General features: G+C 39.9%; 1 protein-coding gene across 4 annotated transcripts in view; it reads right to left on the minus strand.

Annotated features, from left to right (window-relative positions):
* Window positions 1-147: 147 nt before the first annotated feature.
* Window positions 148-12,990, minus strand: part of ankfn1b (ankyrin repeat and fibronectin type III domain containing 1b) — a 98,052-nt gene continuing 85,209 nt past the window's right edge. For all 4 annotated transcript variants that reach the window (XM_067435010.1, XM_067435009.1, XM_067435008.1 and 1 more), the window contains 7 exons: window positions 11,826-11,992; window positions 11,597-11,747; window positions 10,585-10,753; window positions 10,333-10,499; window positions 8,914-9,118; window positions 7,224-7,816; window positions 148-5,153 (listed from right to left, as the gene is read on the minus strand). In XM_067435010.1, coding sequence (XP_067291111.1) covers window positions 4,815-5,153; window positions 7,224-7,816; window positions 8,914-9,118; window positions 10,333-10,499; window positions 10,585-10,753; window positions 11,597-11,747; window positions 11,826-11,992 — 1,791 coding nt within the window. In that variant the 3' untranslated portion in view covers window positions 148-4,814. The remainder of the gene's footprint in view (window positions 5,154-7,223; window positions 7,817-8,913; window positions 9,119-10,332; window positions 10,500-10,584; window positions 10,754-11,596; window positions 11,748-11,825; window positions 11,993-12,990) is intronic.

Here is a 12,990-nt window from a genome sequence, read left to right on the forward strand (position 1 = left end):
CTGATATATTATAAAATTATAATTAATTAATAATCAATATTATATATTTATATTTAATAATAACATTAATAATAATTAACTATGAACTCAATTTATAATCAACATTTTGGATCGATCACTGAGCTGGTCGCTAATGAAACGCTGCGTCAGATTTTGGCTGCTGATCTTTCTGGAAGAACCTTCTCATCATTAGCGTGCCTCCAGCGCCTTAAACCCTGCCTACGCAGGCATCTCGCGAGCTTCTGCCCCGAGCCCCAGTGGGACGCAGGCGAGCTGTGTGAATCAGATCCATTCAGGGTCTTTTGGGAATGTTTTGCTAACAGTATTTGCAGATCCGCAGAGGGCTAAATTTAGCGCAGGTCTTCCCGGAGTCTACACGGTATAATTAGGAGGTGTGAGAACCCTGCTACAATTCTAAGGTTACTGTCGATAACCGTCACAGCCACGGCCTTAAAGGTGCAGCGTGTGTGTGGTCTTCCACACGCTCTGCTGCACTTTAATGCGAGTGTGTGTGTGTGTGTGTGTGAGAGTGTGAGGGAGAGCTTGTATAGCAGTGTGTGTGTGGTCTGCCAGTTTGTGTTGTCCGTGTTTGTTTGTGTGAGGGGAACTGTTCTTGTGAGAGTGTGTGTGTATGTTTGTCGAGTGTTTCCCACACTTTACTTAGTAGAAGTGAGACACTCAGTCAATCAGAGAGCGTCTATTATTTCACTGAAAGAGACGGAGGAACTGAATACAGTGGCCCCTAAACATATTTGGACACTTAAGTCACACTTAAACATGTCTGAATGTCATTGCATTAGACACCGAATATCAAATCAAGTGGCATTTATTGTAATCAATTAAAAAAAATTGCACTAAAAGATAAACATGAATACTGTCAGTATTGTGTTTGTTTGTGGATTAAGCTTAATGTGAATCTCTACACCGGTGTGAACTTGAGGAGAACAACTTTTTTTAATTATTAAAAAGCTTAAAAAGTTAAATCTGTTTATTTGCAAATAATATTGATGGGATTTTTCCGTTACGCTACTGTTGTTGCACTCTATCATGAGACGTGTGGAGAGTTTCAGTGCAGAGACTCTGAATCTGACAATTAATGCTGGAGCTGTAAATTAAATGCTCATATTAATACATGTAGTAAACTGCAAAACACACACACCCACATACACACACACACACACACTGCAGCTGCTCAAAACTATGCTTTCATCAAATGGACAACCATAAGACTATGAGCTCATGCTAGGAGCACGCACACACACACACACATGTATGCGCGTGCGCACCAACACTGCACACACACGTTGTGTTTTCATGTTTTATGAGGACTTTCCATAGACATAATAAATGTTTTACTGTACAAACTGTACATTCTCTCCCCTTACACTAACCCTGCCCATCACACAGCTTTCTGCATTTTTACATTTTCAAAAAACCGTAGTCTTATTTATAAGCTGTTGTCCTCCAAAAATGTCCCCACACGGACAAGGATTTCAGATATTGCCATCTTTGTGGAGACATTTTGTCCCCATAATGTAGGATTTACCTGAACTTCTCTCTCTCCCACACACACACACACACACTCACTCACTCTTGCACTCACTTTTGCGCACACTCACGCACTTTTCACACTCACACTCTCACACACACGTACACTCACTTATGCACTCGCATAAACACTCGCAGACATTCAATTGCACACAAACTCACCCACACTCACACACTCACTTGCACAAACTCACACTCTCACTCGCACACACTCACCCACACACACTCACTCAAATCACACTCACTTACTCGCACACACACATACACTCACTCGCACGCACTCACTCACACATTCAATCACACACACTCACTCACACATTCAATCACACACACTCACTCGCACACATTCAATCACACACACTCACTCGCACACACTCAAATCACACACGCACACACACCCACAAACAGTCTTACATCTCAATCCAAAACACACATCATCTGGAACAGCGCTTGTGTATCAGCTTGAGTTTGTATTTGTACATGATCCCATAATAAATCAACGTTCATCTGGAAGAGAAATTCACTTCCGAGCTACAGTGTAAAATATTATTGCACCAAAACTTTTACTTCGCACTTGTGTGTGTCCGTCAGTCGTGAAACAGAGACAGTAAACACAATATCGATAATAAACTCACCGCACTACAACACGGCCGATCAACAGAAGTAAACGCTCCTCGCTACGCAAAGCAACACAAATGAACATTAGAAACAGGAAGAGTCTGTAAAACTACGGCTGCGGTCCATCCCGCTTTATAACGTCGCGCTATAGAGTCGTATTGTTCCTTCAGTCCAAAGTGTCTGTTCACAAACAATCAAAACGAGGTTTAACGTCACTCTTCATTTGGATAAAGCTTCAGTTCTGGTGGTAGATTCAGTGTAGACTCATTCTCAAGTGCATCTGTTCTAGAAACGTTCAGCAATTCAGTGTGTTTCGCTCATTGGAGTATCCCAATGGAGTAATCACAGTTTGGATAAGTCCTGTGTGTGTGTGTGTGTGCAGTTTGGTGGAAGGGTATAACGGTGTCCTGAGGAAGAATGCATTGACGGAAAAATCATGACGTCATGTTTGTTCGGTGATTTCAAACCACCATCAGCAAGCTGTAAACATTTCACTTCTGAATACTTATGGAAGAGGTTCTGTCAAGGCTGAACTCACACCTTCTGGAACAAGAGATCCGTTAAAGTGGCACAATACTGAGACAATGAGCAAATAAAGAGGAAGGAACTGTAATGTTACATGTGATAATGCTGATGTTACTCATATAACCAGTTAAAGTCAATATGAAATTATGACATGGTATTTTACCTCATTAATGTATTTCCTTTTTATATCTAAATAATATTTTATATATACTGTATATATTTACATTGTTCAAAAGTTTGAAAGTCTCTTCTGTTCATCAAGGCTGTATTTATTTAATCAAAAATACAGTGAAAATGTGAAATATTATTACGGTTTAAAACATATTAGTGAATACACACTGATCAGGCATAACATTATGATACTAATATTGTGTTGGTCCCACTTTTGCTGCATAAACAGCCCTGACCCGTTGAGGCATGGACTCCACTAGACCCCTGAAGATGTGCTTTGGTGTCTAGCACCAAGATGTTAGCAGCAGATACTTTAAGTCCTGTAAATTGTGATGTGGGGCTTCCATGGATTGGACTTGTTTGTTCAGCTCATCCCACAGATGCTCGATTAGATTGAGATCTGGGGAATCTGGAGGCCAAGTCAACACCTAAAACTCGTCGTTGTGCTCCTCAAACCATTCCTGAAGCATTTGTGCTTTGTGTCAGGAGCATTATCCTGCTGGAAGAGCCACAGCCACCAGAATACCGTTTCCATGAAAGGCTGAACATGGTCTCAGCAATGCTTAGGTAGGTGGAGCGTGTCAAAGTAACATCCACATGGATGGAGGACCCAAGGTTTCCCAGCAGAACATTGCCCAAAGCATCACACTGCCTCCGCCGGCTCGCCTTCTTCCTATAGTGCATCCTGGGGCCATGTGTTCCCCAGGTAAGCCACACATACACCCGGCCATCCATGCGATGTAAAAGAAAACGTGATTCCTCAGACCAGGTCACCTTCTTCCATTGCTCCGTGGTCCAGTTCTGATGCTCACGTGCCACTGTTGGGGCTTTCGGCGGGGTCAGGGGTCAGCATGGGCACCCTGACTGGTCTGCGGTTATGCCGTCCCATACGCAACAAACTGGGATGCTCTGTGTATTCTGACACCTTTCTATCAGAACCAGCATTAACTTCTTGAGCAGTTTGAGCTCCAGTAGCTCGTCTGTTTAATCAGACCCCACGGGCCAGCCTTCGCTCCCCACGTGCATCAATGAGCCTTGGCCGCCCATGACCCTGTGGCCGGTTCTCCACTGTTCCTTCCTTGGAGCACTTTTGATAGATACTGACCACTGCAGACCGGGAACAGCCCACAAGAGCTGCAGTTTTGGAGATGCTCTGACCCAGTCGTCTAGCCATCACAATTTGGCCCTTGTCAAACTCGCTCAAATCCTTACGCTTGCCCATTTTTCCTGCTTCTAACACATCGATTTTGAGGACAAAATGTTCACATGCTGCCTTCACTTCACTCATAATGTTATGCCTGATCAGTGTATATTAAAATGTAATGTATTCCTGTGATCAAAGCAGAATTTTCAGCATCATTACTCCAGTCTTCAGTGTCACATGATCCTTTAGAAATCATTCTAATATGATGATTTTCTGCTCAAGAAACATTAAAAAAAGCATTTATTTTAAATAAATTATAACTATAAATTTAATTATTCTAATTTAAACTGATTTATTGTGCCTTTGCTAAATAAAAGTATCAACTTAGGGAATAATAAATCAATAAAGTGATCCCAAACTTTTGAACAGTAATATATATATATATATTGGCTTCAAAAGTGGAGAAAATGATTCAGTTTTGATTATGGATTATAAAAACCTTTAGAAAATAACCTGCGGCGATGAATTATTCAAGAAAATCAATTTTGACATCATATTGACTTTAACTCTAACTAGTGATTGATAAGCACTTGACATTGATTTTCCCATAAGGTTAGCATGCTGTTATTGTAGTGCAGGTGATATGGGGCTCCTTTTGTCCCCCGATCAGTCCTGGTGAAACCACTTAGGTAAACATGAACCCTAAGACCTCATGAAGTACGAAGCAAGTAGGAAAACACCAAAATTCAGTAGTCTATGCACGTAAGTCAGTGTGTGAGTGTGTGTGTGTATTTACATGTTTGAGGGATCAAACAGTCGTGGCTCTGCTGTACTGCAGTGCGAGCGGCGAATACTCTTTGAAACGGACGCAGAGTTTCCCGCGTGTCCATGGGTTTTGTAGCGTGAGCGGGCAAAAATCGTCCTGTAGCCATTTCTCTCTCCCATCCACCAGCAGAACCAACCCAAAGTGCTCCAGCTGCTCGCTCCCGTAGACACACACCTCAGACGCGCAGGACGGGTAGCCGCACTGATCCGCCGCACACGAGCACTGCTGCGCGGCTTTCTGCAGGTGATGGCACACCGCGTTGATCTCCTGGACTACCAGACGAACCATCTCTTTCGCCGATGTCTCTGGAGTCACACGTAACTACAAAAGCAGACAAACACACACATATGAAGTCAGCTACAGTGACAATATATGGTTAGGTGTTAACCCCTGTGTTTTAAAAGAGCTAGCAATACAGGATGCAGAATTATATTTTTAATGAATTAATATAATATGTTCAGTGCTGTCAAAATTAGCACGTTAATGCATGCGTTACGTTTTTTTCAGTTTAACAAGTTAAAAATATTTAACGCAGCATCTGTTGTTTTTCTGTCATCCTTTGGCTAACATTACATTATACGATCACGCTCTTATTCATGCAAGTACTTTTAAACCATTCAAGAGCGACAAGACAAAAGAGACGCGCTGTCTGTGAATGTCCTGACACACACAAGCACAGAAAGATGCGCATCAGAAGCAAGATTTCTTTTACCAAAATTTCCTGAAAATATTTCTGAAGAATTTCCCATTTTGTTGAGTATTCTCATAAGGGAAGTCTTAAATGAGTTAAATAACGTCTTAAATGGACTTAAAGAGTTGTGAGAAAATCAGATCCACGTCATGTTTGGCAGCGGCAGATTTTAAAGTGACAGAAGCATAATAAAACAGTTTCTGTGATGTCTGTAAAGTATTTGATAACTTTATTCAATTTCTATATATTGATTATATATGAAGGCCACAGGTAAATATGACATTTATTATAATGGGTTTATGTCAAGAATGTTTTAAGTTCACTTAAATTAAAAGTAGTTTTTTTAAAGGCTTATAAATGTCGAAATTTATGTAGTTTTCAATTATACTGCAATGTTGAATGTCTACCATTAATGTTTAAAAAAATCTATTTCATAGAGACATCAGTATCAGTATTAGTATCAGGCATACTGGCCTTCATTCATAAAAAGATGTTTAAATATTTAAAATATACTGTCTTTAGGTTGTTTCAACATTAATAACTGTGAAATTATTACAGTATAAAAATATTTATTTTTAGAAATGTGCAATAAATTAGTTTAGTTTTTTAATTGATTGACAGAACTACATAATATAAAATAATAATATAATATAATACAATATGAATTTATGAAAATATAAACATTTTAAATGCCACCTATGTAAGTTTTAATTAATAAAATATGCATTTAATTATTTTCTATAAGTATTAAGTAAATTGTATATATTTATATTATTTATATACAATAATTTATATTTCTATATAATAATTAGAGATAATTAATGGACTTATTGGAAATAAAATTAGTCAATATAAACAGTTAAATTAAATTAGGTTACCGGTATTTAAATTAAATTTAAATGAATAAAGTATTTTATAAAAAGCATTTGTATTTTTATATATATATATATATATATATATATATATATATATATATATATATATATATATATATATATATATATATATATATATATATATATATATATATATATATATATATATATATATATAAAAATAAAAATTAATGTGATTTAAATTAGAATATTAATTAAAAATATCTGACATTTTGTGGTTATGAATGGTGCATTCCAAAATTAGTTTTGATGGTTTGCATTAATTATTTTGACAGTACTGAAATTTGTTTAGAGAGATACTGTAAGTCTAAACAGTAAACTAGGGAATAAATAGCCATAATTCATTATAAATGAATGAAAACCAAACCTGTGATGGACAACTGAAATTTCTCTGTAGTGTTATGGCGGCCATGTTTCCATCTAAAGTTGCGAATTTAACAAAATTCAAGTATCACATAAAACATTTGCAAATGAAGAAAAAGGTGCCACAGTGTTCAAGAGAACAAGGCGCTTCTGTGAGGGAGTTAAACAAAATCCTTTTGATGACCAACATTTGAGATGCTGTGATGTGATTGGTCCACTAGTTAGACCAGTAACCCAATCACAGCCTCTATTAAGGCAAAGTCATGTGGGTTTTTTGTTGCACATCGAGGGATTTACTTGTATTGTAGCTTATGTGCATGTTATGAGCATCTTAGCATTTCCATCCAAGGTTTTATTATGCAATATCCCAAAATGTGCATATAAATAGGTGAGTGGAAACTTATCTAATGATGATTTGTGTATCAGCTCACAAACACTCACTTTGACACTGGTTTCCTTGGGTAAACCGGTCCGGTACTGTGGGTAAACTCTCAATGTGGTGTGGCATGGCCTGTGTGGAGAACCGCTGGAGTGGGAGGAGAGTCGCTGGACGCCGCTGTCCTCTGATAGGGTGCGCACTGGAGCAGGGCGGGGCTCCGGGGCGGAGAAGCAGAGATCAAAGGAGGAAGGGCGTATCCAGCCCTTGTGATTGGACGAGCTGGTGGGTGTGGTTGGCATGGAGACAGGAGGCGGGTATTCCAGACTGCTGGTTCGGACGCACAGCGCCGTTCTTTTCTCCGTGACCCGCAGAAGCTCGATCTGGCGGCTCGGGAGGATAAAGTCGCTATCGAAAACATTCACGAGTTCCCGTCTGCTCATTCCTCCTCCGGTCTGAAGCACATCCGGCTGAGAGGAGTGAGGCGATGACTGCGAGGAGGAAGAATGGTGGGTGGACGCTACAGATCTGAAGCTGGTTGGAGACGGTGGAAGCAGGTCCAGTTCTCTGGTGCTCTGAGCCACACTGGAGCTGTACTCGCTTTCAGTAGTGAGGAACACCTCGGATGTGTTATCCTCATCAGACAGACCATGGGAATCTGGGGAAAAAACACAGAAAGAGGGACCGGTGGAGTTAGTTAATAGTGGCGGGTCATTTTCTAAACATGCTTAAATCGCTTGACCAATGACAACACACTGATCCAGTCGACCAATTAGAGCACATTGTGCTTTTCAGAAGGAGGGGCTTCATAGAGACAGGAACTAAACAGAGCGTTACTGACAGACTGGGAAGAGAAGAGCTGCAACAATTGGGAATATAGGGTAACATTCAAACATGTTCTAGTAGAGCACAAAAACAAAATCAAGACTTTGTAAAACGGCATAATATGGCCTCTTTAAGTTCACTATTATTTACTCGCCCTTTAGGTTGTTCCAAACCTGTATGCTGGTATATTTTATATTTTTACAAACAGTAGTTTTACCATAACAACAGTTCTTAGTGACCATGGGATGTCAAACTAAAAAAAGTATTACAAGCATCATATGAGGAACAGACCCCAATTTAAAATAATATTTATCTACAATTTTGCCCTTTCAGGTTTGATATATATATTTGACATATATACCAGCTTGACATACAATGTTCACTATTACCATGCATAAAAAATATGTGTTCATGTGTTATTTAGGGACATTATAAATTATACAAGTCTGAAATTACTACCAAACTTTTTTGTGTTTCTGTAAGATGACTGAATTGTACCTTAACTCCTCAGAGTTCAAATTTACTTAAGCATAATTAATCATACTAACAAATATTTCTTAGTTTAATACTTCATATTCATCAGATTCCCTCTTATACAATGTCAGGGTTTCCCAAATTGGGGTTTGCAAACTGCAAGGGGTTCTCTCTAGTTTATGAAAAGCTATTTATTTAAATTCTAAATATGTGAAATTGAAATAAATAATTGTAAAATAAAAATATTAAAAACTTGACATTTTATGTAACTATTAACTGACATTAAATGAATGTGTTATTATATTGCAGAAATATTAACTAGACATTTTCAGGGAGACTTTAAGACAAAGTAAGTTTGGGAATCCCTGAAGTATGTTGCTAGTTATTCTGTCATATGTACTATATTTCATCATATAATGAAGAGGCAGATCAGGACTGACGGATGAGCGCTCTCACCGCTGTGTTTGCGTGTCATCTCTGGTGAAGGCGTCGGTGAGGGCAGGAAGTCCACCTGAGAGGAAGTGGACGCTGTTTTCTCCGGGATACTCTCTTTAGAGAAGTCAATAATCCAGCCCAGACTCACTCCGGAGCTCTGATGCTTATATCGTGCCGACTGGAGGACCACCATCCACCGGGCATCACGCCACAGGTCCTCCATATGCTGAGAGCGAACACATGGAAACATGGGTGAATCATTACAAAATGTGTGATATTCTGATCAGAACATAGTGTTTAAGGAATAGCAGAGGTAGTAGAAGATTACTGTTAAAGTGTTTGGTGAATTAGGTTTGTGTAAAAAATGCCACATGAGAGCAGTTTTTGGCGTTGTCACGATCCTCATCATGTGCATCATGTATCAAAGCATCACACTGCCTTTGTCTGCTCACTTTCTTCCCATAGTGCATCCTGGTGCCATGTGTTCCCCAGGTAAGTGATGCACATGCACCTGGCCATCCACATGATGTAAAAGAAAACGTGATTCCTCAGACCAGGCCACCTTCTTCCATTGCTCCGTGGTCCAGTTCTGATGCTCACGTGCCACTGTTGGTGCTTTCGGCGGGGTCAGGGGTCAGCATGGGCACCCTGACTGGTCTGCGGTTATAACGCCCCATACGCAATAAACTGTGAGGCACTGTGAATTCTGGTACCTTTCTTTCAGAACCAGCATTAACTTCTGGAGCAGTTTGAGCTCCAGTAGCTCGTCTGTTTGATCGGACCACACGGGCCAGCCTTCGCTCCCCACGTGCATCAATGAGCCTTGGCCGCCCATGACCCTGTGGCCGGTTCTCCACTGTTCCTTCCTTGGAGCACTTTTGATAGATACTGACCACTGCAGACCGGGAACAGCCCACAAGAGCTGCAGTTTTGGAGATGCTCTGACCCAGTCGTCTAGCCGTCACAATCTGGCCCTCGTCAAACTCGCTCAAATCCTTACGCTTGCCCAATTTTCCTGCTTCTAACACGTTTTATAATTTCATACACATCTATATAAGTGTGATTTTACACTGCATTCTGTTTTTGAAAATCCTTTTCTATTCATATTATTTATTATTTATAGTCCCCCCCCCCCAAAGAAAAATAAAGGCTTATTTTTTTAGCTTGTTTTAAACAAGTACAAATATTATTACAAGTAAAACCATTTAAAAACAAGTGAATAAAATATTAAAGAATCTATATAATATTAAGATAGCTCAGGGTGTGGACTTTTCTCTGCTCTTGGGCCACTTGCATCTATTAAAGATGATACTGTAAATTCCCGCAGTTGAACAGTTTGCTCTGATTTTTATTGCGGGTTTACTGTCATCAGTTACACTTATGAAAGCTGAACTGAAGTGGCGGGCTGCCAGTGTTGAATTGCACAGAGGACAGAAATACCTGCAAATACTCCTCAACCTGCTGATGTTTCTGCTTGGCAGCGAACAGCTCGGACTCAGAGAACGCCTCCCGCAAAGTCTGCTGGGACATCAGGGACTCCAGACCCAGCAGAGCCGACACGCGGCAATACAGGCTGATGAAACTAGGGCAGTAGGCCTCGAAATGAACTGCACAGACAGAGAATGAGTGCACAGCAGGAGAAAGGGACAGGAGATACTTGTGGGTGGATGAGTTTACGCTGCGTCCTCTCACCTAACTCAAAGATCTGCAGCGGGAGGGTGAAGAAGCCAGAGCGCAGCGAGCAGAGATTGTTCTGTCCAGGCGGTGAACATACCTCCTCGCAGGGTGGGAGGAGCAACAGGAAGGACACGCCCTCCCCCAACTCAACCACCTCCTTTACATACACACGGAAATCCTGAGCCTGATGTATGAACAGAAAGAGGAATATTGTATTTCTATCAACATATTTTGCTGTATATAAGATTAAACAATTGCTTACTTCTAGATTGTTCAGATCAGTTTTTTATAGTTTAGGTTTTTTAAAAGAAATTAACACCTTTATTCAGCAAGGATGCACTCAATTGATTAAAAGTGACAGTGAAACACTATATTTATGAGATACCATTATGTGCTTTATCCTGCTTACTGCTAATTATAGCTACTTATCATATCAATAAATAAATTAATGCGCATGCACAAATATTTTATTATTTGAGAATTAAGAGTCCGGCAAGCTGTGACTAAAAGAACAATTTCATACAAAAAATAAATAATCCCTAATGAATCATTCAGGCCGATTCATGAACTGGTTCAAATGATTCACTAAAACAAATTGACTCAAAAATAAGACGCCATTAGATTAGATTTCCATGACTATAAACCATGTAAAAAATATTTTCCAATTGTAAATAAAAGAAATATTATTAAAGTATATTTTAAGTGCATTTTCAGTATTTCAACTTAGAAATTCCACATTTAAATCAATGTTACATGACATTTCTTTGTAATTAACTTCAAGAAAGAAATGTTTGTATGAAAAATGTTTCAAAGTAAATCCTACACCAATTTTTTTTTCAGTGAAGAAATGTCCATAGCTTTACCCCATATGCCCAAACGGAAAGCTTTTCCATTTATACACACAATACATGCATAACAGTGTTTGCGTGGCCCTGATTCACTGAGGTCCCAAATAAAGGGCACTGATTTTGCTTGAGCAATCAAACAAATTACACGTGCTGATGTGTGGGTGTGTGAATGCAAAAACCTGGTGATTGGGAACGTTGATGTAGCCGAGTAAATCTTTAGCAGCGGTTCGTAAGTCCAGTAGGAGGCGGTGTGGAGCGCTCTGAGCGTCGGCACACACCTGCGCGCTGTCCTCGAGCGAACTCAGTGACTGAAGCCACTGCCATTCTTCCCTACGAAACAAATACAAATAATTATTACACACACATATAGACAAATACATTTATAACACAGCCATAAACACGCCATACCTAGAGACATGGTCGTTGTCTCGTACTTTGACATGGCACAGCACGTTTGGGTGTTTGTGTGAAACGAGCACCCTGATCTGGTCCACTGAGGTGTACAGCTTCAGGTAACCCAGATACAGGCCCGGAGACAGACACTTCCTGCTGCGCCGGTGATAGGCCAGCTTCTCCTGCACACAAAGGGCTCATTATAAAAAGGGGAACTTTTAAAGGTCAAAATCCAGGTCCAGGTCAAAATCCATCCCAAAAAAACATGAGACGTTTGTGACGACATATTTTATAAACTATTGAGGATCAAAAAATGCCCCCACAAGGTCAAAAATGACAGGTATTACTATCTTTGTGAGGACATTTGGCACCCTCTACTCCTCTCTCTCACACACACACACACACACACACACACACACACACACACACACACACACACAGACAGACTCAGAGGTATGAAGAACTTCCTGCAATAGCCTGAAATTGACCCACGTTTATCATTTCTAAACTATTTGACTGAGAGACTGACTCTGGAGCCATGTGGTTGTTGAGCTGTGGAACCACTTTCACCACATACACACACACACACACACACACACACACACACACACACACACAGCTTTACCACAGGGAAAATCTGAGCCGCTCAGACAAAACATAATTTTCACACTGGGTCTGATGTTCCTCAGCCAGAGCCGTTTCAAACACATGATCAGCGGCGGGTGACGTGTTTACAACGTTCAGACTAAATCATCAAATGAACAATGCTACTGTTATACTCCCACAATTTACAGCCCTCAAGTAATAAGAGAGATTTTAAAAAGAGGAATACAGTAGCTAGTGGCCCACTAAATGTTTTTTTCCCCACGGATTTCCATGCTTTGGGCTCATTTCTTTATACCAAGTTTATTCGTTCACTCAAAAATAAAAATCATGTCATTTTCTATCCAATGTTGTTCCAAAATCTGAAATTGAATAAGGCACATAAATATTAGTTGCGCTGGGCTTGACGTCAATGTTGAGAAATGAGAAAGCCAGTGGCGTTTGACATCAAACCTGGCAAACCTGACTGAATTTGTTTCTCATTATTCTAAAAATGATTTTTGTACACTAATATAACAGTTTTTAATCACCAATTTTGTTCCTCCATTTTCCATTTGTCATTGGTCTAGAAGCGTGT

Source organism: Pseudorasbora parva, chromosome 24, assembly GCF_024679245.1.
Source record: "Pseudorasbora parva isolate DD20220531a chromosome 24, ASM2467924v1, whole genome shotgun sequence".
Lineage (NCBI taxonomy): Eukaryota > Metazoa > Chordata > Actinopteri > Cypriniformes > Gobionidae > Pseudorasbora > Pseudorasbora parva.